The sequence below is a fragment of the Sorex araneus genome, chromosome 7 (assembly GCF_027595985.1).
Source record: "Sorex araneus isolate mSorAra2 chromosome 7, mSorAra2.pri, whole genome shotgun sequence".
Classification (NCBI taxonomy): domain Eukaryota; kingdom Metazoa; phylum Chordata; class Mammalia; order Eulipotyphla; family Soricidae; genus Sorex; species Sorex araneus.
Window position 1 is genome coordinate 8,769,859 of NC_073308.1, and position 23,297 is coordinate 8,793,155.

Genomic DNA, 23,297 nt, shown 5'->3' on the forward strand with positions numbered 1-23,297 from the left:
CACCGGCTTTTCCAGAGTGCAAGTGAATAAGCCAAGGAACATAGACTCTACAAGCGAGACACACGGGAGAGCACAGCTTGAAGAGCAAGCTCAAACTATGCTTGTGTTTATAAAGTTGATGTTTGTGTTTTTCTGGAAATGAAAAAAATCATAAAAATATGCTCTGCAAAATCTAGAATATTATTATTTTTAAATTTCTAGCCTTTATAGAAAACTTTTAAAAGTTGGCTTAATAAAAAAATTATTTAAAAAATGAAAATAAACCTGAATTATTGAACAAGAAAATAAAGAACTTGAATGCCATTGGCCCAGATTTTTTAAAAAAAAACTTTAGTTTTCTCATTGTGATTTGCAATACAACATTCTAACACCCTATGTCAGCATATTTCCAAATTATCTAGAACTTAAACAAACATTTAAATATGAAATACTTGGCTAAAACAGTGATTCTATAGCAGTAGTATTAAGAACATGGGAGATTATCACGAGGAGAGTTCTGTTGTAGGAATTGTTGGGCTATTGTCACACAGACATCTTGACAGAATCTTGTAAAAAGAGAGTAGGAGAAAGGTAGAACACAGGAAAAACACCACAATGCTCTCAGAATACCAAAAAAGAGGGTAGACACCTAGACCCAGGAGTTGTAAGCCAGGGCTAGCATGCAGAGCTCCCTCGTGCCCACCTGCGCTGGGTCACTCAGGCCTGCAGTAGATCACTTGGAGGGCCTGTTAACCCCCCACCACAGTTCCCGCTCCAGCTGATTTGGAGTAGGTTGATTGGAGAACAGGCATCTTCAATCAGCTCCCAAGTGAGACTGGTGTTTGAGAACTATTTGGAAAGTTAATATATGACGGTGTGCATTGTGGGTCAGAAAAGGAAAGCCTGGGACTGGAGTGATAGGACGGGGGTAAGGGGCTTGCTTCTGCACATGGGTGACCCAGGTTTGATCCCCAGCACCATGCAGGGTCCCCTGAGCGCCCCCCCCCAGAGTGATCTGAGTGCAGTCAGGAGTGAGCCCTGAGCACTGCCAAGGAAGGGAAGGAAGGCAAGAGGAAAAAGAGGGATGAGCTAGAAGATAGTTATACGCATCTTGGTCATATGTGAAAGAACTTAAGTAGAATTCATAGATATAAAACAGTCAACTGTAATCAAATAAAAATTCAGCACTGTGATGATTTTGTTTGTTCCACCACTGTACAATGAAAGCAGTGAAATTCATGGAATATTCAGAAAATATAGAACCAAAAATTCAATTTCTATTATGATAGAAAAGTTTAATTCTAGGGGCTGGAGCAATAGCACAGCAGGTAGGGCGTTTGCCTTGCATGCAGCTGACCCGGGTTCAATTCCCAGCATCCCATATGGTTCCCCGAGCACCGTCAGGAGTAACCCCTGAGCATAGCTGGATGTGACCCAAAAAAAGCAAAAAAAAAAAAAAAAGTTTAATTCTAAATTAAGTTCTGGCTGAAAGGAGTAACTTCATTTCATATTATATGAAAATGGGCCATTTTTTTAGCCTAGAAAACAGCTAAATAGGAATGCATATAAACGTGAGATTATTCATATGAATATTTGAAATAATTATATTAAATATAGTAATTTTACATGAAGATAAAAAATTGAACTCCATCTGTCATTGAGAACATAAAAATCACCGAATCAATTCTCTGCTCTGAGAAAAGTTGAAGTCCGATATTAGAACCAAGTAATCATACATTTTATTCATGAAGATTTGTGGTTGAACTGAAAGCAAGGTTAGGAGTTCTGGAACATTCAAATCTACTCATTCAATATTATTTTGACTTCTACTGGTTATTCCTAAAATTAGATATTTGGTAGTTAGTTGAAGAAATATTTTCCTTTTCCTTTTCCTAGAGATTTATCCTGCAATAAAATACAGTTTATTGAAAGGCGTACATTTGAAGAACTACCATATCTGCAGTATATGTAAGTTAAAAATATGCTTCATTATTTTTGGAATTTTTAGAACACTTAAATGTCAGATTCTGTTATTCATTTGAATATTATTAGAACATTATAAATAGCTATGAAAACTGTACAGCAAATCCATTTTGCCTGTAAGTAAGGATTACTATGAGAATTACTAGTCAGAGCAATGTGAACAATAGAACCGTGGCCCTCAACCAGGATGATTTTGTACCCACATGACCCTTGATAGTGCCTTGAGGGTTTTTTTTTCATTGTTTTAATTGTCAGATCTATAATGATGCTGTTGGTACCTAGTGAGCAGAGGCCTCCAGATACACTGCTGAATAGCTACAATGCACTGGACAGCCCCCCCATAACTATCCAGCCCCCATGTGGCAGTAGTGCTGAAGTCATGAATCCCTGTTATAGAGAAATTAATTATTTGTTAAGCATTTGCTATTTTGTGTCTAATGCCCCCACAGCATCATAAACATCAAAGAATAAACCTTAAGCTTATGTCTTCCACAGTGATGTTTAGCGCATAAAATGTTGTGGTTCTATGAATTAAAAGTAATACTGGGTGTGACCCAAAAAGAAAAAGAATATTATTTCTTCTCTTCTTCCTCCTCCTCCTCCTCTTCTTCATCCTCCTCTTCCTTCTTCCTTCTTCCTTTCTTTTTCCTTCCTTCTTCTTGCTCTTCTTCTTCCTTCTTCCTCTTCCTCTTCTTTCTCTTCTTCCACTTCCACTTTCTCTTCTACTTCCTCCTCGCTTTCTTCTTCCTCCTTCTTCCTTCTTCTTTCTTCCTCTTATTCCTCCTTTTTCTTCTTCCTTCTTCTGTCTTCTTTCTTTCATGTTCCTTCTTCTTCCTTCTTTTTTTTTTAACTTTTTGGGTTACACTTGGCGACACACAGGAGTCACTCCTGGCTCTGCCCTGAGAAATTACTCCTGGTGGTGCTCAGGGGACCATATGGGATGCTGGGAATCGAACCTGGGTCAGCCACATGTAAGGCAAACACCCTATCTGCTGTGCTATCGCTCCAACCCCTTCTTTCTTCTTTTCCTCCTTCCTTTTTCTTCTTTCTTCTAAAAACTGCTGCTGCTTTTATCTTTTTTTTCTTTGTTTTCTTTGGTAGGAATCTTAGTTGCAATTTAATCACCGAACTGAGCTTTGGAACGTTTCAGGCCTGGCATGGAATGCAGTTTTTACATAAGATGTAAGTCAAAAAGCAGATAAGTATACATAATAACACTGTGCATAAAAGCATCATGCAGTCATTATTACCTAACTGGTATAAGGCCAGTGTGAACTCTAGTAAGTATGTCTTGAGATCCAGTTCTTTTTGTTCAAATGAAGAAACTAAGGTACAAAGAGTCCAAGAGATTTGCATGACACCTGGCATGCTTTGCTTTTTTTAATTAATGATTATTGGAGCGAGCACTAACAGAAACGTATTCGTTAGCATTGTCTTGTGATTCCCACTGGTACGGCGCTGAACTGTGAATGAGGCTTTAAATTCCCAGTTTAATTCCAACTTTGGTTCCTGTTCATGTGCAAAGTTCCTAACCACTTAAATGTATGCAACAAAGAGCCCGGAAGAACTAAGTATAACAGTTTTTACTGGGAGTTGGCTGGGAAGGAGAGTTATGGATTCATTCCTAGCTGGTAGCTTCTTTTACATGGTGAAGCCAAAGGGTTCCTGAACATCTATCTTAGCATAGTTCCCTCCCTAATACTCTAGAACATTCTTTTGAAGAAAAAAAAATATATAAATATATACATAAAGTGAATTCACTGTGGTCACTATAAAGCTTTTTTTTTTTTTTGGTATTTGGGTCACACCTGGCGATGCACGGGGGTTACTCCTGGCTCTGCACTCAGGAGTCACCCCTGGCGGTGCTCCGGGGACCATATGGGATGCTGGGAATTGAACCTGGGTCAGCCCCATGCAAGGCAAACGCCCTACCCCGCTGTGCTATTGCTCCAGCCCCAGTCACTATAAAGCTTTGAGCTGTGGTAAAAGGTGGTAAAAAGCTATGGTAAAAACACTCCATAGACTTCGCACCTGGCAGTGCTGGGGAGGGATCCAGGATCACTCCTGGCAAAACTGGCATCACACTGGCCAGCTGAGCTAGAAGGCGGCCATGGGAGGCACCTGGAGTTCTGTGGTGTGGTGGGATCAAACTCTGGGCTTATACATGGCAGACATGTGCTCCATCTCTGAAACTATCTCTGTGACCCCAAAAGTGTTTGTGTTACATCAGAGTGAGTGAAAAGCATTCATCAAACATACATTGCTGGGGGCTGGAGCAATAGCACAGCGGGTAGGGCATTTGCCTTGCACACGGACGACCCGGGTTCGATTCCCAGCATCCCATATGGTCCCCTGAGCACCGCCAGGAGTAATTCCTGAGTGCAGAGCCAGGAGTAATCCCTGTGCGTCGCCAAGTGTGACCCAAAACGCAAAAAACAAAACAAACAAACAAAAAAAACCAAAAACCAACATTGCTGTTGTCTAATTTCATTATACTTACTTTTCTGATTACTCGTGTGTAAGAAGCGTGTGGTTCTATACCCTTTGGGTGAAAAGGTCCCTCTGATTTCTCTCTGATTTGATGTAACACAAGCAGATCAAAATTCAGATCAGAGGCTTAAAGGGAATTCTGTACTCAAGCGGAAGATCCTCCTTTCAGTTTGACTTTGAAAAAGGGTCTTCACCTGCTTGTGTTTCAGAAATCCAGTTTTACACAGCTTCCTGCAAATTAGATGAAGGAAGGGCAGGAAGGCAGCTCGGTGATTCTGCATGGGTATAAACCTGAGTTGATACCCGGGCAGACAGGTTTGATGAGGCAGGTGAGGGGTTGGAATGTGTCTGGGTCGGCATCATGGTTCCTGCACGTGCCCACCTGTAGCAGCTCCCCTTCACCAATCCTTAATTGACTGACAATGTGGGAAAGAACCCTGAAGACCAGTTGTCTTTTTTTACTTTTTGGGTCACACCCGGCGATGCACAGGGGTCACTCCTGACTCATGCACTCAGGAATTACTCCTGGCGGTGCTCAGGGGACCATATGGAATGCTGGGAATTGAACCCGGGTCGGACACATGCAAGGCAAACAAACGCCCTGCCCGCTGTGCTATCTAACTCCAGTACTAACTGTGCTAACTCCAGCCCAGACCAGTTTTGTAAGGAGCAGGCTTTGAGATTATAGTCACCTCAGTGCCTTTAATGCCGCATTTTTACTAAGCATTTTATTATAACAAGCATCACAAGAACCCCAGTTTCGGTATAGTTTTGTAGGAGACAGTGGGGGCAGGGGGAAAATGGCATCTTAGTTCATAAAAATTAAGACATTCAAGAACATTCACAGAGTGCCATTTCTTCTGAGTGTCAGGCCTATCTATATGGAAGAATAGAGCAGGGTGTTTGTCACCAAGAACCTTGAGTACTGGAAGAAAGAAGACAGATGCTGGTGGGAAAACATGAGAGCCCTACTGCTAGTGCAGACAGCAGGGTAACAAGATAGTGGGGTGACACTGGAGATAATGGTGGGTGGTGTACTGAGAAGGACTCATCATGAATGAGGTTGAGGAGACAGCTCAGAGAGCTGGAGCCTGAGCTTTGCATTGCCAGCAGTCACTCCCATTCACACCTCCAAATGTGGTCCCCAAACAATGAGAAGAAAACCCAACGAATTTATAATGGAGAAGGTGATGATTTACTTGTATTGCATATATTGAAATTTTACTCTCAAATGAGAGAAAAAGGTAATAAAAGAATCATAGATATCTGGAAAGAAGTGATCATCCCAGTCATGTGATTTAAATAGAACTAACTCTTAAGATTAATTCAGTCACCTCAGCAGATTGTCATGGAGTCTGGGGAGATGGTGCACACTCTAGGTGCTGGAGTCCCAGGTTCAAGCCCCTGCACGACATGGTTCCCCAGCACTGCACCGAGTAAGCCCCAAACACCAAGTATGGCACTACCCACCCACCCCAGCACCGAATGTGTTGGGGCCCGAATGTGTTGGGGGGTGGACTCCTTTCTTTGGGGCCCAATCTTTCTAAATGACCAAGCTCATTCCTTTCACATACAATTTGCCTGCGTGATCAAAACTCTGTGTCTGGAGCACAAGTACAGTGGGTGTGTGACTTGCCTTGCAAATGGCTGACCTGGGTTCAGCCTCAGCACCCCACATGCTCTTCCTGAGCACAGCCAGGAGTAAGCCCTGAGCACCCTGCTATGTGTGGCCGAAAAACAAGAGGAAATAATGTTACATCTCTTTCCAAAGGCAAGGGATGCTGGTCCTTCAGTTAGGTCTTTTTATTACCTATCTGACAAATGACAGGGTTGATTGGAAACTGCGTTGATCATAATTTACTCCCTGCATTAAATAGATCTGGGGAAAGGTTGAAGTGAGAACCAGATAGAGCTCAGTGGGCTGAGGGCATGCCAGGTGTAACCCAAACCTAAGCACAAACAAAACAAAAAGACCCATCTGAGGTGAATTGATAAGGAATTAAAGGAAGCTGAACTCCAAACCTTACTTGCAAGATCTCAGGGAAGATCCCAACAATTTTTATACTCATAATTTTGCATTTTATTTATTTTGTTAAACAGAATTTTGATAAACTAGATGAAATTCAGGGCCCACAAAAACCTTAATTCTTCCTGGGTTCTGGGTAATTATCACTCAGTGAGTTTCTTGAATGAAACATCTATATTAATAAACATTGAGTGGTGAGTACATTATCAGTTGAATGAAAAACAGATCACCTTCAATATGCCATAATAATTTGTAACTGTAAATTAATAAATTTTCCATAAATTGTCAAAATATTAATAAGATGTCATTGTTTTTGAAAGGGTGATAATCACATCTCTTACAGATGAAATCAGGAATGAAGTATGTTATGGAAATCCTACAGTGTTTGCTAATCCTAAATGTTCAGTATCTCTTTTCTTCTTTTGTTTTTGTTTTGGGGCCATACCTCCATGGTCAGGGATTGTTACTGGCTCTCCTCTCAGGAATTACTCCTGGCGGTGTCTGGGGAACCATATGTGATGCCAGGAATTAAACCCAGGTCAGCTGTGTGCAAGGCAAACGCCCTACCTGCTGTACCTGCTGTACGATTGCACCAGCCCCAACTATCTTTTTTTTTTCCCCCTTCTGAATTTCAAGTGTTTCTTCATTCACCTACACAGGTCTAGACTGATGACTTGTTTAAAAAATTCTTTGTCATTTCATCGGTACAAGTTCCATGATTGTAGCAACTGCAGACTTGACAAAGTAGAAAGGCGATGCCTTACTCAGACAGAGCAGTGGACACTCTGGCTTGTTTGTGGAACATCAGTATTTTGCCAAGACATAAGTACTAAGAGAGAACAAAGGAAACCCAAACCTTGTTCCTACTGACCGCTTGACCCCACTGTGGAGATTGTCAGTGAGGTGGGGAGCTGCACTGTGAAGGCAGACGGAGCTGGGGTCACCGCGAGGCCCTCACGCTCTCCCAGCCACATAGCATAATGGCCTGTCTTTAGATGAGTGTCCACACGAGAGCTTACTCTAAGGCATTGTTATCACTTTGGGGTATGTACTGAAATCCTGGCAGCAGCTTCTCATCGTTCAAAAGCTTCTACCTTAAAGAGGAAGACTGCTCAGGACCTTGGAATGGTTTAGGGGTGACTGATTTCTTTGTTATTGTTAGAAAATTAAGTTTGTCACATTCAGCAAGAACTGTCTACCAAGTGTGTCTTTTCCTTCCCATCCTTATAGGGAGATATCTTCTATTTCAACTTAGTACTGCTGCTGGAGCACTGTAGGGGTCACACCTGAGCACCACCCAGATGTGGTCCAGCTGTTCCCTTTAGTCTTCCGCTGCCCCCCCCCCCAGCCCCAAACAGGTTTTACCTTTCCTCCTCATCTTTATTGTTGCGAGATGTCTGAGGGTCATACACCCTGGCTGTGATGCTCATATTCAGTTGCGGTGCTCACCGGAAATCCTACATCAGGGCCAGGCATTTGCCCCCTGGGCTGATGTTTGCTAAAGGCCTCTGTGCTTTTGGGGGCGGGGAGCTCACACACACGGCCACCAGGGGTCGCTCTTCTATTCTATTCTATACAAGAACATTCTAAGAGCAGTGTTCACACCTGTGCTTGTCAGGGGCGCCACTTCTTGGCATGGTTCTTGTGCACCATTTCTCTTTTATATCAAAGATCAGCAAAGACCTTCGTTGCCTGAATTTCAAAGTGGATTCATGTGTCTCTTGGGGGTCTTGCTTTTCCTGAGACTGAACTCCACCGTGCCCACTGGCAGAGAGCCATCTGCTCAGCCACAGTGACCTGGGATGGAAGCCACTACAGGGTCTGTGGTCCCTAGCAAGAGGACAGTGTGACTCTGTCCCCAACTAAGTATCCATGTTCGTTCAGGTATCCTGGGGGATTGGGGGACAGACATGAAGTCCACTGTGTGCACATCTCTTTTTTTTAAAATATATTTAAAGAACCACGATTTACAAAGTTATTGAGAGTTGGGGTTTTGTTTGTTTCTTATTGAATCACTGTGAGCTACAGTTACAAAGCTTTCATATCTGAGTTTCAGTCATACAATGATTGAACACCCATTCCTCCACCAGTGGACTTTCTCCACCATCAATGTCCCCAGTATCTTCCCTCTCCACAATCCCAATCCCCTCCCCGCCTCTATGGCAATGTTTCCCATACTCTCTCTATACTTTGGGGCATTATAATTTGCAGTATAGATAATGAGAGATCGTCGCATTTGATTTTTTTAATCTACTTTCAGTACACATCTCCCATCTCGAATGATCCCTCGAACCATCATTGACTTAGTGATCCCTTCTCTATTCCAGCTGCCTTCTCTCCCAGCTCATGAGGCAGGCTTCCAACCCAGAGCAATATTCCTGGCCCTTCTCTCTACTCTCCTTGGTTATCAGTCTCATGTTATTTTATATTCCACAAATGGGTGCAGCCATTCTTTGTCTGTCCCTCTCTTTCTGACTCATTTCACTTAGCATGATACTCTCCATGACCATCCACTTATAAGCAAATTTTATGACTTCATCTTTCCTAACAGCTGCATAGTATTCATTGTGTAGATGTACCAAAGTTTCTTTAACCAGTTGTCTGTTCTCGGACACTTTGGTTGTTTCCAGATTTTGGCTATTGTGAACACTGCTGCAATGAACACACAGGTGCAGATGTCATTTCTACTGTGCTTTTATGTACCCTTGGAATATATTACCAGAAGTGGTATTGTGGGCTCGTATGGAAGCTCAATTTCTAGTTTTTTAAGGAATGCCCATATTGTTTTCCAAAGAGAGTGGACCAGTCGGCATTTCCACCATGGTTGTTAGGTTTTAGGCATACAATATTTTGACACCAATCCCACCACCAGTGTTCCTACACTTCCCTTCACCAGTGTTCCTACACCCAATCTGCCACATTGACAGGCACATTTCAAGGTTCAGTGGTTATAGTTTATTTGGGGGGGGCAGGGGAGTACACCCAATGGTGCTCAGGGATTACTCCTGGCTCTGTACTTAGGGGTTGCTCCTCACAGGCTCAGGAGACCATATAGGTTGCTGGAGATTGAAGCCAGTTCAGCCATGTGCAAGGCAAGAGCCTTACCTGTTGGCCTGTTGCTCTGACCCAGTGGTGGTTCTTTAAGGCTCATGTTTTCAGTGTTGAGCCTGTGCTTTGGGTAGAGAGCTATACCACTTTCCCATATCATTGGTAAAATAAAGCCCTGGCCCTTGTTCCGCCCTTTATCTTCTACCACCTGTTGATTTCTTTGCTTTGCTCTCATTCTCCTCCCTGTACTCTGGGGTCAAGACTGATCTAGCCATCCTCTTCTACTGCATTGCATTCCCTCATCCAGTTATTCTATCTACCACAGAGAAGTGAGATCATCCTTTATCTATCCTCATCTGACTTCACTCAATATGATGTCTTCTGGTTCCTAGCAGGTTGCAGCAAATTACACGATTTCATCGTTTCTTGCAGCTGCATAGTATTTCACTGCATATCTATTCCACATCTTCACAAACCTGTCGTTGGACACCTACGTTGATTCCGTATCTTAGCTATTGCACTGAGTGCTGCGAAGAATGTGTGTTCATGTGTCCTTTTGAATGTTTTTCTATCCTGAGGTAGCATACTCAACAGTGTTTCCACACCTTTTAGTAGTGTTGCCTGCCAGGGATTGGGCCTCTTTTGTTGTGATGTTAAGGTGCTTCTGACTGACTGCAGTGCAACTGGTAAACAATTGCCAGGGACAAGGAATGGCAGAGCTGCAAGACTCAGACCCCCCCAGAGCTGCCAGGAATCTCACTCAGCCAATGTGGTGACACGGGGGATTGAATTCCAGGCTGAATGCTTGCAGTGAGGGGGTCAAGCCGGAGTCCCCAGATAAGATCTATTTCAAAAGGGCATTTGAAGTAATACTGGCTGGGGCCAGAGAGATGGTACAGTTGGGAGGGCACTTGCCTTGCACGTCACTGACCCATATGTAATCCCCAGCACTGAATGTGCTCCCCAGAACACCACTGGGGCTGATCCCTTAGTGCACAGCCAGGAGTCAGCCCTGAGCACAGCTGGGTGTGGCCCAGTAACCCAAAGAAAGGTTTTTGGTCACTGAAAGAGATCAGTCTTTTTTACTGTTTTTGGACTATACCCTGCAGTGCTCATGGGGTGCTGGGCCTTGAGGGGGTGCTTGAGGGGGGCCATGTAGTGCCATGAACCTGCCCACCCCACCCCCTTGGGCAAGGCATTTACACCAGCCCTTTTTGGTTTGTTTGTTTGAACCCTCTTTTTGTTGATTTTTAAATAGGATTCTCCAATAATGTCCAAAGGACCTAGGAACCAATTATGGTGGTGCTCACGGATCTGATTATACCAGGAGTCAAATTCAGCCCCTCGCAAATGCCAGGCATCTGCTCTGCCACTTTGAGCGAACTCCCCAACTCAGTCATGCCCTCTGAGATTGATAAAAACTGTTGCTCCTTTATTTGCCGGGCTGGGGATAGAACCTCAGATTTTATTCCTGCAAGACAAGTGTTTTACCTCTAAGTCATACTTCTTAGTCCTTTTGCCACAGTTTACTCCATAAAGCATAAAGATAAGGTCATGAATATAAAAGAGGCAATGAATGAGCTAGGTGTGCGCATACATTTTAAAATGCAGAAGAAGTCAGCCAGAGAAAGTACTGATATGCAAAGCATGTGCTCAGGTGCCCCTTCCATTTTTCGACTATGAATACTCATTTTTGAGTATTTACACGTTTCCATTTTTCTTGGACACATATCCAGGTATTACATTGCTGAGTCTTTGGTAACTATGGCTAACTTTTTTGAGGGACCATCAAGCTTTTCTGCAGTGCCTCTTTTTATATTTTCACCAGCAGTGCATAAGGATTTCAATTTCTCCATCACCCTGGTTGCACTTTTGTCTGCTTTTAGCCATCTTACTGGGTATGAAGTAGTATCTGATTGTGGCTTGGATTTATGTTCTGCTAATGGCAAGACATTAACTATCTTCTCATGCTTATTATAGTCATTTTAAAATTCACTTTGGGAGCTGTGAATTTTAAGTGCCCTACTCACTGTACACCCATCTCCCCCACTCCCTCCCCCACGCCCCCTCTGCCCCTGTACCAGGCGCTTTCTCCAGCCATCTCATTGTCCTACTGTTCCCCTCACTAACTTATCTCCCACCTCTGCCCCAGTGGCAAGTTTCCTACTGAAGATCAGTTCAGCTCTTTGTTTCCGTGGCATTGGACATTTGAGGTTCCCCTACAAAGTTTGAGATAGATGGTTCTGAGTCCGTTCCTCTCCCTCTGACTGATTTCACTCAGCATGAAACTCTTCAGATCTATCCACATTGCAGCAAATTGCATGACTCTATCTCCTCTTATAGCTGGGTAATATTCTATTGTGTATCTATACCATAGTTTATCCAGTCATCTGTTTGTTGGTATTTGGACTGTTGCCATATTTTGGCTGTTGTATATAGTGCTGCAATGAACCTAGGAGTGCAGACGTCTTTTATGCATTGTGCTTTTGGGCCCTTAGGATATATTCACAAGAGTGGAATTTCTGGGTCATCACTGTATCACTGTCATCCCATTGTTTGTCGATTTACTCGAGCGGGCACCAGTAACGTCTCTATTCCTCTCAACCCTAAGATTTTAGCAGTCTCTTCTTACTTGTCTTTCCCAATGATTGGAGGCTCTTTCAGGGTCAGGAGAATGGAACCTATCGTTACTGTTTTTGGCATATCGAATACGCCACAGGTAGCTTACCAGGCTCTGCCCAAGTGGGCAGTATACTCTCGGTAGCTTGCCGGGCTTTCTGCGAGGTATGTATATACTGTCATCCCGTTGATCAATGATTTGCTTGAGTGGGCCCAGTCACGTCTCCATTCATCCTAGTCCTGAGATTTTAGCAGCCTCTCTTTACTTGTCCTTCCCAATGGTGCCTCATTAGAGGCTATTCAGGGTCAGGAGAATGAGACCCATCATTGTTACTGTATTTGGCCTATGAATACGCCACAGGGAGCTTGTCAGGCTTTCCTTAATGGCAGTAAACTCTCAGTAATTTGCCAGGTTTTCCAAGAGGGATAACTAGGCTATCAGATGTTGTGTGATTGCATCTGCACGCTTCAGAAAGCTTGGTTTTATATTCTCTGGATGTTTGCATTGAAGGGATTACATGGTGTGTGTGTGTGTTGGGGGAGATTTCTGGGTGTGACTGTCTAGCTACTGGAAAATGGAGAATCTGGGTGCAAGAGGCCTAGTCCCGATCCGAGCAGCCTTGGAGATCTAAGCCCCGGGTCCCGCACACCTGGGTTCCTCTGCCAGTCATATGGAAGTTTAATTCTTAGTGTTTTGAGGAATGTCCATATTGTCTTCCCAAAAATGCTGGATCAGTTAGCATTCTCACAGCAGTGAATGAGGGGCCCTGTTCCCCCAAATGCTCATCAATACTAGTTATTGTTGTTCTCTTTGATGAGTACCAGTCTCTGTGGTATGAGATGATATCTCACTGTTGCTTTGATCTTCATTTCTCTGATAATTAGTGATATAGAACCTTTTTTTCCATATGCATTTTGGTCATTTGTATTTCTTTTGGGCTGGGAGTTGGGCCATAGTTGGCCATGTTCAGGGCTTACTCCCAACTCTGCACTTAGTAATCACTCTTGATGTTGCTTCGGGGGCCATATGGGATGCTGGGGATTGAACCCAGGTTTGCTGCATCCAAGCAAGCACCTTACCCACTATGCTATCTCTCGGTCCCTGACCATTTGTATTCTTTTTTGAGGAAGTTCCTGTTCATCTCTTCTCCTGTTTATCACTTTTTATGCCCCATGCGCTTGGGCTGTGCCTCACCTATGAGCAAACTTATTCCTGGATTGTGCAGCGGCAAAAGTGGCAGCACAACACGTCATAAAACACTTCCTACCCATTCTCCATAATTACAACACCACATTTGATGGAGTTCAGATAGTAGGCAATAAGTCATATGGGGAAATATATATATGCATATATACATATTTTCAGATATGTATACCAAAGTTCACACCACCCAAAGTTCAACAACATGCTAGTGATATCCTCCAGAATGTCTTAATGGTTTCTGCCAAAATAGAACAATGTTCACACTGTTTCCTATATGAACACTTTTTTGTAAGAATGCTCAGCAGTTCTTCATAACAGACAATACAAAATATATTACTTCGGTTGTGCTTTGTGACAGGGTTCAGGGCTTGGGATGGAAACATCCCAAATTTGGTGGAGGGAAGGTGTAATGGTGGTGGCATTGGTGTTTGAATGTTGAGTGAAATCAAACATTGTGAACTAACTTATAGAATTAAAAAATTTTTAAAAAGTAATGTGGAGCTAATGCCCAATTTAATCAGCTTAATCAATGGCTGAATAACTAGCAGTACTCCTACATTATAAATTTTTTTAAAAAAAGAAAAAGAAATAATATTTGCTTCAGAGCAAGGACTTCCTGCAGACATCATCACTCCTCGGGTTTTCTTACTTCTTTGGGGGTGATGGGAAGACACACCCAGTGGTTCCCAGGGCTTACTCCTGACTCTGTGCTCAGGGATCACTCCGGTGTGTTCTGGGGCCTATATAAGATTCCAGGGATGAAACGTACAAGTCAGCTGCATGCAAGGCAAGTGCCCTACTTGCTGTACTATTTGGCCCCTATTCCTAGGGTTTTCAACTTGGGAAAATTTGTTAGCATATATATTTTTTTTCGGTAGATTTGTTTTGTTTCCCACTCCTCTCCACCCACCCCACCCCCCGTTTCCCCTTTACTTTATCATCTAGAGACTTGAGTGTTTTCCAAAGGGAGAATGCTTAGTGCTGGAGAAATAGCACAGCAGGTAGGGCGGTTGCCTGGCACACAGGTGACCCGGATTCAATTCCCAGTATCCCATATGGTCCCACAAGCACCACCAGGAGTAATTCCTGAGTGCATGAGCCAGAAGTAACCCATGTGCATCACTGGCGTGACCAAAAAAGATTTACAAAAGGGAGGGGGAATGCCTTATGGATTCTAAGTGTGATTATAGATAATCACAGAAAATAATGTTTTTTACCTTCAAGTTCCATGCCAGTAAAATAAATAAAAACTTCAATCCTAGTTACTGATTATGCAGATAATTTTCATTTTATTGTATTTTTTAGAATTCTCAGTCATAATCCTCTAACAACTATTGAAGATTCATATCTTTTTCAATTACCAGCATTAAAATATCTGTAAGTATTGTAATAGCTTTGTAGTTCATATGATTTCTGCTATGATTTGCTGTCTTTATTTTTCTCCATTTCTGTCATAGATTATGTGTCTTGCATTGAATTTAAAAGTTATATTTTTAATTTTAACACTGGATTGTTGAAATGAGATTTATTTTCAAAGGAAAACATTAAGAAATAATGTACATGGGTAACAGCCAAAAGAGGAAAAGAGCAATGTTGAGTACATATAGATAAGAAACATACAGATGCGTGTAGAAGTATTATTTATTCCAGAAAATAACGAGTAATAATGTAAACATTATTTAAAAAAGAAAGTAAATAAAAGAGGACCAGATAGGTGAGTGGTTGGAGCCTGTGCACTGGGTGCTGGAGGCCTGGATTCAATCTCTGGCACCTTATGTGTTCCCCAGAGTTCTACTCAGTGCAACCCACAAGTACAGCACCCAACATATCTCCCAAGTACTGCCAGATGTGGCCAAAATCCAAGGCCACCCCCAGCTCACATGAAAAAGAAACATTAAACGAAGTAGATGCAATTTAGAAAGAGAAGTCTAAATTGACAAGAGAAGGAAGAGACAAGAGAAGGGAGGGAGGAAGGAAGGGAGGGAAGGAAGGAAGGAAGGAAGGAAGGAAGGAAGGAAGGAAGGAAGGAAGGAAGGAAGGAAGGAAGGAAGGAAGGAAGGAAGGAAGGAAAGGAAGCAAGGAAGGGAGGGAGGGAGGGAGGGAGGAGAGGGAGGGAGGGAGGAAGGAAGGAAGGGAGGAAGGAAGGAAGGAAGGAAGGAAGGAAGGAAGGAAGGAAGGAAGGAAGGAAGGAAGGAAGGAAGGAAGGAAGGAAGGAAATTTATTTAGAGGAAGGAAGGAAGGAAGGAAGGAAGGAAGGAAGGAAGGAAGGAAGGAAGGAAGGAAGGAAGGAAGGAAGGAAGGAAGGAAGGAAGGAAGGAAATTTATTTAGAGGAAGGAAGGAAGGAAGGAAGGAAGGAAGGAAGGAAGGAAGGAAGGAAGGAAGGGAAGGGAGGGAGGGAGGGAGGGAGGGAGGAAGGAAGGAAGGAAGGAAGGAAGGAAGGGAGGAAAGAAAGAAGGAAGGAAGGAAGGAAGGAAGGAAGGAAGGAAGGAAGAAGGGAGGGAGGAAAGAAGGAAGGAAATTTATTTAGTCTACCAAATTGTCATTAATTTGATGATAGAGAAATCTCTTATTTCTGTAAGAGCTCTCTGGAATTATGGTCTAGAGTAAGCAGTTGACCTGGCTTTACAGGAAGCCAGAATCAAAGTTATGCCTCTTTAATCTCATCTATTTAACTCTAGAGCTTCTGTATTTGGATTCTCATCATGCTTGTGCTTTGTCCCTCAGAGACATGGGAGCAACACAAGTGTCGCTTGGACCAGTCCAAAACATCCTCATGATGACTCTTGAATTGGAAAAACTGTAAGTTGATTTTTCTGACATTTATTTTCACTTTGTTTTTTAAGACTTTTTATTTTTGTTTCTCTTTTTTTTTAATGTAGGAGTACTACTATTTATTCAGCCATTAATTAAGCTAATTCAATTTGGCATGAACTCCACATTACTATTTTTTATTCAGAATGTTAATTTAATTTTTTTAATTTTTTTTTCCCCTGGGGTGCTGCATCATGCAACCCTGCAAACTGCCATCCTGTAACAACCCTGAACTGTTTTCATTGTGCATACGTATACACACACACACACACACACACACACACACACACACACACACACACACACACACCCCTCTCTCCCTGGGGTGCTGCATCATGCAACCCTGCAAATTGCCATCCTGTAACAACCCTGAACTGTTTTCATTGTGCATACGTATACACACACACACACACCCATCCCGCAACAATCCTGAACTCTTTCCATTGTGTCATTGTGTACACACACACAGAAACACACACACCCCTGGTGCCAGTGTGTCGCTGCAGCCGCGCGCCCAGAGCAGATGCCTGGAGCTCCCCGGGGTGCAGGGGCCGCCGGCCCGTCTGCGGAGCCCTGGGGTCCGGGGCGTGTGCCCTAAGCCCCCGGCCGGACGCAGCACCGAGGCCAGGTGACGGGCCCACCTCCCCGATACCGCACGGAGCCCACCCGGTCATCTGGGCCCGCTCTCCCGGGCCGCGCTTTAAGCCCTGGGGGGCCCGACTGAGTTTCCCAGCCTAACACCTTTTTTAATTTTTTTTAATCACTGTAAGATACAGTCACAAAGCTTCCCTTTTTGAGTTTCAGTCATACAGTGATAAGACACCCAACCCTCCACCAGTGCACATCTTCCACCACCAATGTCCCCAGTATCCCTCCCAGTCCCACCCCTCCCCCTGCCTCTGGCTGACAGTCTCCCCCATGCTCTTTTGCATTGCTTGTTATGAATAGTATAAGATGTCATACGGCTACAAGAGGGCTGTGTGCTCCTGGAATTCTAAAAGTTTAAATAATTAGGTGTGGAGAAATCTCTGCAGAGAGCTGCTCAGTTCAGAAATTGTGTATCTCTGGATCATGATCATTAAAGAGCTTAAGTGGCAGCCGAAGGCAGTTTGTGGGCATGACCTCCAGGTTCCCACGGGGAGTCGGGGGCATGAGAGGGACAGGCCCATCCCCTATCCCTTGAGGCCTGGAATTTGCTGTCACTGAACCTTCGTACCTGCACTTCTCATTGGGTTCTGGAAGTTGGTGGCTGTCGGGGTTTTTAAGGGGCAGGTGGAGGGATGATGCCTGCCTCTGTCTGAGGCTCCCCAGTGAAGTTGGCCTGGCTTAAAGTCCGGAGGCATCTCGCAGAGAGCTTCTCAGTTCAAAGATCCTTTTGTGTGTCTCTGGATCGTGGCCCTTGTTTCTATCTTTTCCAGAGAAATAAACTATTGGCATATGCTCTGCAGGGTATGCTGGCTTAGCCGTAGGGCGCCTCACGACCAGCCCTAAGTGCGGCTTTTGATCTCTTTTTGAGATTTATGGGTCTCTGAAATATGGCCGGTAAATTAACTTGTATAACTGAGCCAGATGTGGTTTGTGGGTTGGCTCCCACATACCAAACTTTTGGCTGCTTAGTTTCTTGGTAAACTTGCCCTAAGTTGTTGGAGTTCAGCCACAGGTACATCAGCAATTTTGGGTTATCAGGAAGCCAGAAGGGTCCATCTGGCTGCTGATGCACTCGCTCCGCAGGTATAGACTGACCTGCTGCTGGCATCATACCCCTGCTTGTTTATTTTTCTTAAGCTATGTTTAATTGAGGTGTGATTTTATTTTTTTTTCAATTTTTTTTTAATTAGTGATTCACAGTGAGGGTACAGTTACAGATTCACACATTTTCGTACTTGTTTTTCCCTCATGCAATGTTTAAGAGCCCATCCCTCCACCAGTGTCCATTCTCCACATTCTCCACCACCAATAAACCCAGTATCACTCCCACCCCACCTCCAATCCCATCCCCCCCACCCACCCCACCTCTGTGGCGGGGCATTCCAATTTGATATCTCTCTTTCCTTTTGGGTGTTGTGGTTTGCAATAGGGGTATTGAGTGGTCATCCTGTTCAGTCTCTAGTCTGCTTTCAGCACGCATCTCCCTTCTGAGCAGGATCTCCAATCACATATTACTTGGTGTTCCCCTGTCTATCTGGGATGACTTTCCCTCAGCATGTGAGGCCAGATTCCAAGCTATGGAGCCAACCTCCTGGTATTATATACTACTATTCTTGGGTATTAGTCTCCTACTCTGTTGTTCTATATTCCACAGATGAGTGGAATCTTTCTATGTCTGTCCCTCTCTTTCTGGCTCATTTCACTTAGCATGATACTTTCCATGTTGATCCACTTATATGCAAAGTTCATTACTTCATCCTTTCTAACAGCTGCATAGTATTCCATTGTATAGATGTACCAAAGTTTCTTTAACCAGTCATCTGTTCTCAGGCACTCGGGTTTTTTCCAGATTCTGGCTATTGTAAACAGTGCTGCGATGAACATATAAGTGCAGATGTCATTTCGACTATACTTTTTTGTTTCTCCAGAATATATTCCCAGTAGTGGTATTACTGGATTAAATGGAAGCTCAATTTCTAATTTTTTGAGAAGCGTTCATATTGTTTTCCAAAGGGGCTGAACCAGTCGGCATTCCCACCAGCAGTTTAGAAGGGTCCCCTTCTCCCCTCATCCTCTCCAACAGCAGTTGCTTTTGTTCTTTTGGATGTGTGCCATTCTCTGTGGTGTGAGGTGGTATCTCATGGTTGTTTTGATTTGCATCTCCCTGATGATTAGTGATGCAGAGCATTGTTTCATGTGCCTTTTGGTCATTCATATCTCTTCCTTGGAAAAGTTTCTGTTCATTTCTTCGTCCCATTAAAAAATATTTTTTAAATTGAGATACTCAAGAGACACTTTTGGTGTCTCATGGATACTGGGGATCAAACCCAGGTCGACCGTGCTCAAAGCAAATGCCAGACCTGCTACACTATACTATTACTCTAGTCCCTGTTTTTTTTTACAGTCTGGAAAAGTGCTTTCAGATTTCCCCAGGTTATAACTGGCATTTTTATGTTATTGTTATCTGGGAGCTGGAGAGATAAGATAGTGAGTTAGGTATTTGCTTTGCATGTGAATAACCCTTGTTCAGTCTTTGGCACTGTCTATGCATTCTCTGCCTGCAAGGAATGATCCCTGAGCGGACTGCCAGAGAAACCCCTGAGCACCACCAGATATGACTAAAAAACAAAACTCAATTTTCTGAGGGCTGAAGTGATAGTAGAGGAGTTCAGGTACACACTTTGCATGCATCACCTCCCAGTTGGGTTCCCACCACCACCGAGTTCGAGCAGCGCCTCATCCATGGTTCTCAGGAACATTTTGAATAGCTGCACAGTGGCTTTGGCTGCCTCTTCTACCTATTACAGTAACCCCTTTACTCTGCACTTAATTCTCTGTGTTTTCATTCATAGGATCTTACCTAGGCATCTCACCTGCTGCCTCTGCCAATTTAAGAATAAAATAGACTCTGTCTGCAAAGTAGTCAAACTACATTGTGAATGTACCAGCAGCACACACTGTGGTGAGTCTGAATTGCCTGCTGATAGCTTTTTAATTTATGTTTCATTTTAATTTTAATCACTGATGGTCCATTTTAAACTGATTATGCAGTTGCATTATTTTTATTCAGAGTTCAACTCCCTATATTTCTAAGAACGATTTCCCTTGGTAAAAGTCTGCATCTCAGTCACATCGTTACCTTAACAGTCTATGCATGACCTGAAGACAAGAGGAATGGAAGAAAAGAGATGAAAGTGGGGACGGGAGCTAACACTAATGGTCACAAATGAGGGCCAGACTCTGGGCAAGGTACTGGTCCTCCAGATGAGAGCTCAGCCACAGAATGCAGTTTGTAAGCAGATTTTATATAGAACAGATCTCAAGAGCCCTTTTCTTCACAGGACAGGTGTAGGTATTTTATTGCATGTGTTTTTGTAATTTTATAGGCAAGTACAAGTCATACTGTCTTATGAAAGTTTTGCTTAGAGACTGAGAATTTCTGGTTTTCTAAGCAGAGGTTGCCACTCAGTCCTTCTAAGGATGTATGGTCTCCGGGATTCTTAGACCATCCCCACCTCTGAGACTTTTTTGAATTTTAACCCTTCCATCTACAAAGCACTCAGGTGCTCTTAAGTATCTTTCCACACAGTAAGTTTACTGACCTTAGCTTCATAACTTCCAAAATGTGCTTTTAGGAAAATAGATCAATAGGTTGCACCACATGCTTTTCATGTGGGAGGTGTGGGTTCAACCCCCACAAAAGTCTCCCAAGCACTGCTGGGAGTATCCCTTGGGCACCGCTGAGTGTGGCACATTCACACGTGCTCACGCACTCACGCTCGCGCACACACACACACACACACACACACACATACACACACACATACACATACCCCGCCCACAAAAGTGTTTTCACGCTGGGATATTATGAATCAGATTCGCTATCAGCAATTGGGCACATCAAATCACTTTGCTTCTTACACAAAGCTAGTGTTATTTTTAAAATCAACTTTTAGAAAGTCTATTACTCCCTTTTCAGAGGTGGGCAGGAGAATCATTTAGGAAACACTTTTCATAAGATGAACATCAAACCTAGTGGGGTGGCGGGAAGAAGAGTCAGACTGGAGGTGCTGTACGGACCATGGTGTCTCGGCACTTCAGCGGTGGTCCAGGGAAGTTCACTTTGTACATGGAAACCAATTGCATTGGTACTATTATAACCACGTTACCCCAATTGCAGTGATTTTATTTAGAGAATAACTAAACCAAGCAATCAAAATTCAGAATACAATACTAATATTATTTTTTTAGGTGAGGAACAGCAAAACTAAAAGTGTTAAATGTGCCTAATGCCTACATCGTGTGATCCCAGTCTGGGACTCTTTGCAAGTCCATGCTTCTTCCTCACTTCCTTTAACTCCCCCTCTAAACTTCACCACCACCAAAAGCATTTTTAATTCTTCATTAAAGTTTGGTTGGAGAGAGTCTAGCAGCTAGGGCACTTGCCCTCCATACAGTAGACCTCGGTTGGATCCCTAGCATTCCAGATGGTCCCCAATTACTGCCAGGAGTGATCCCTGAGCACAGAGACAGAAGTAACCCCTGAACATTTCTGGGTTTGGCCCCACTTCCCCCCAAAAGAAACCCAACTGCACAATGTTATACTTGATCTTCAAGCAGTCAGAAACTTTGTACGGTTCCCTAAAGTAGAGCTGAAAATAGTAGGAAGTAGGTAAAGGCAAAATACACATCTAATAAGAGTTGTTTTCCCCAATTTTGGGAGCTCCAATATTATTTCCAGGGCCAGAGAGATAGTACAGTGGGTAGGGGACTTGCCTTGCACACAGATGACCTGGGTTCCATTGCCGGCATCCTATACAGTTTCCCAAGCATCTAGATTTTCTCAACATTGCACATTGACATATACTCTGGCAAATCCATTAACATATCCTTAGACATCTGCCCAGATTCAACAATATGAGGCTAAGGGCTAATCAGCAAAAGATTTAGTGGGTAGGGGGAGAAAGGGTGCATTCAGATGAGGACCTGATTTCTGGAGGAATTTCTTCTTCGTCTATGATGGTAATAAGAATATTAGCACCCAAAAGAGGTAGAGAGAAATGTCCTCTCTCTTTTTATGGGCAGGACAGGATAAAGGTATGGGAGTATAATAAATCATAGTTGAGGGACTAGAGAGATGGTATAATGGAGAGGGTGCTTGCCTTTTTTTTTTACGCTTTTTTGAGTCACACTTGGCAATGCACAGGGTTTACTCCTGGCTCTGGCAGTGTTCAGGGAACCATATAGAATACTGGGATTCGAACGCAGATTGGCTGCATGCAAGGCAAACAACCTACCTCCTGTGCTATTGCTCCAGACCGAGGGTGCTTATCTTTCATGCAGTCAACCCAAGTTTCCTTCCCAGATTCCCATGTGGTCCCCCAGGCACCACCCAGAATAATTTCTGAGAGCAGCACTGTAGCACTGTCGTCCTTTGTTCATCGATTTACTTGAGCGGGCACCAGTAATGTCTCCATTGTGAGACTTGTTGCTATTGTTTTAGGCATACCAAATACGCCACAGGGAGCTTGCCAGGCTCTGCCATGTGGGTGGGATACTTTGGTAGCTTGTCAGGCTCTCCGAGAGGAATGGAGGAATCAGCCAGGTGCAAGGCAAACACCCTACCTGCTGTTCTTATCGCTGCAGCCTGGTGGCCATAATTACCAAAAAAAGATTTGTTGATTAATTTTTAATTTGCTTTTGGGAGCAACACGCATTAATGCTCAGAGATTACTCCTGGCTCTGCACTCAGGAATTACTTCTGCTGGTGTTCAGGGAACATGTGGGATTCCAGGGATCAAATCTGGGTTGGACACATGCAAAGTGAATGCTTTACCTTCTGTACTCTCTCTCTAGCCCGGCATTTATCTACTTTCATAAGGTGGTTCTAGATTACTTAAAAAGTATGCTATCAACAATTATGCAAACAAGTATAAGTAATAGACACATGTAAAATTTAATTAAAGTAAAAATTTAACCATTATAAAGATGTTTTCTCTTGGGCTAGAGATAGTAAAGCGGGTAAGGTGATTGCCTTGCATGTAACCAACCCGGATTCAATCCCCAGCATCTCAAATGGCCCCCCAAACACTATCATGAGTGATTTCTGAGTGCAAAACCAGAAGTAACCCCTAGGCATTGCTAGGTAGCCCCCCCAAAAAAACCTCAATTATTTTTCAAGTGTAGTTTATCTTTTCGATGAATTCTGAGCACCAAGTATAAACTTTATCATATATCTTTTTACATATTTGATTAGTACATATTATGATCAAGATCAGGCTAGTTTTATTAAACTTTTGTCAGACACATGATAATTGTGAGCCATAAGATAACTAACTAAAAAATGATTATTTTTGTAGTCCATTAAACTATTCAAATTTCTTGGGCTTATTCTTATGCTTCTCTAACTCAGGGTTGAATTATCTAATAACTCCATTATTATATCTGTAAAATTTATTAAATAGTTTCTCTGATAAACCTAAAGAAGA

General features: G+C 43.2%; 1 protein-coding gene across 3 annotated transcripts in view; it reads left to right on the forward strand.

The window, feature by feature from the left end:
• Positions 1-23,297, forward strand: part of LOC129406475 (leucine-rich repeat-containing protein 37A3-like) — a 46,653-nt gene that overhangs the window by 10,586 nt on the left and 12,770 nt on the right. For all 3 annotated transcript variants that reach the window (XM_055144343.1, XM_055144345.1, XM_055144344.1), the window contains 5 exons: positions 1,876-1,947; positions 3,064-3,144; positions 14,655-14,726; positions 16,075-16,149; positions 19,662-19,771. In XM_055144343.1, coding sequence (XP_055000318.1) covers positions 1,876-1,947; positions 3,064-3,144; positions 14,655-14,726; positions 16,075-16,149; positions 19,662-19,771 — 410 coding nt within the window. The remainder of the gene's footprint in view (positions 1-1,875; positions 1,948-3,063; positions 3,145-14,654; positions 14,727-16,074; positions 16,150-19,661; positions 19,772-23,297) is intronic.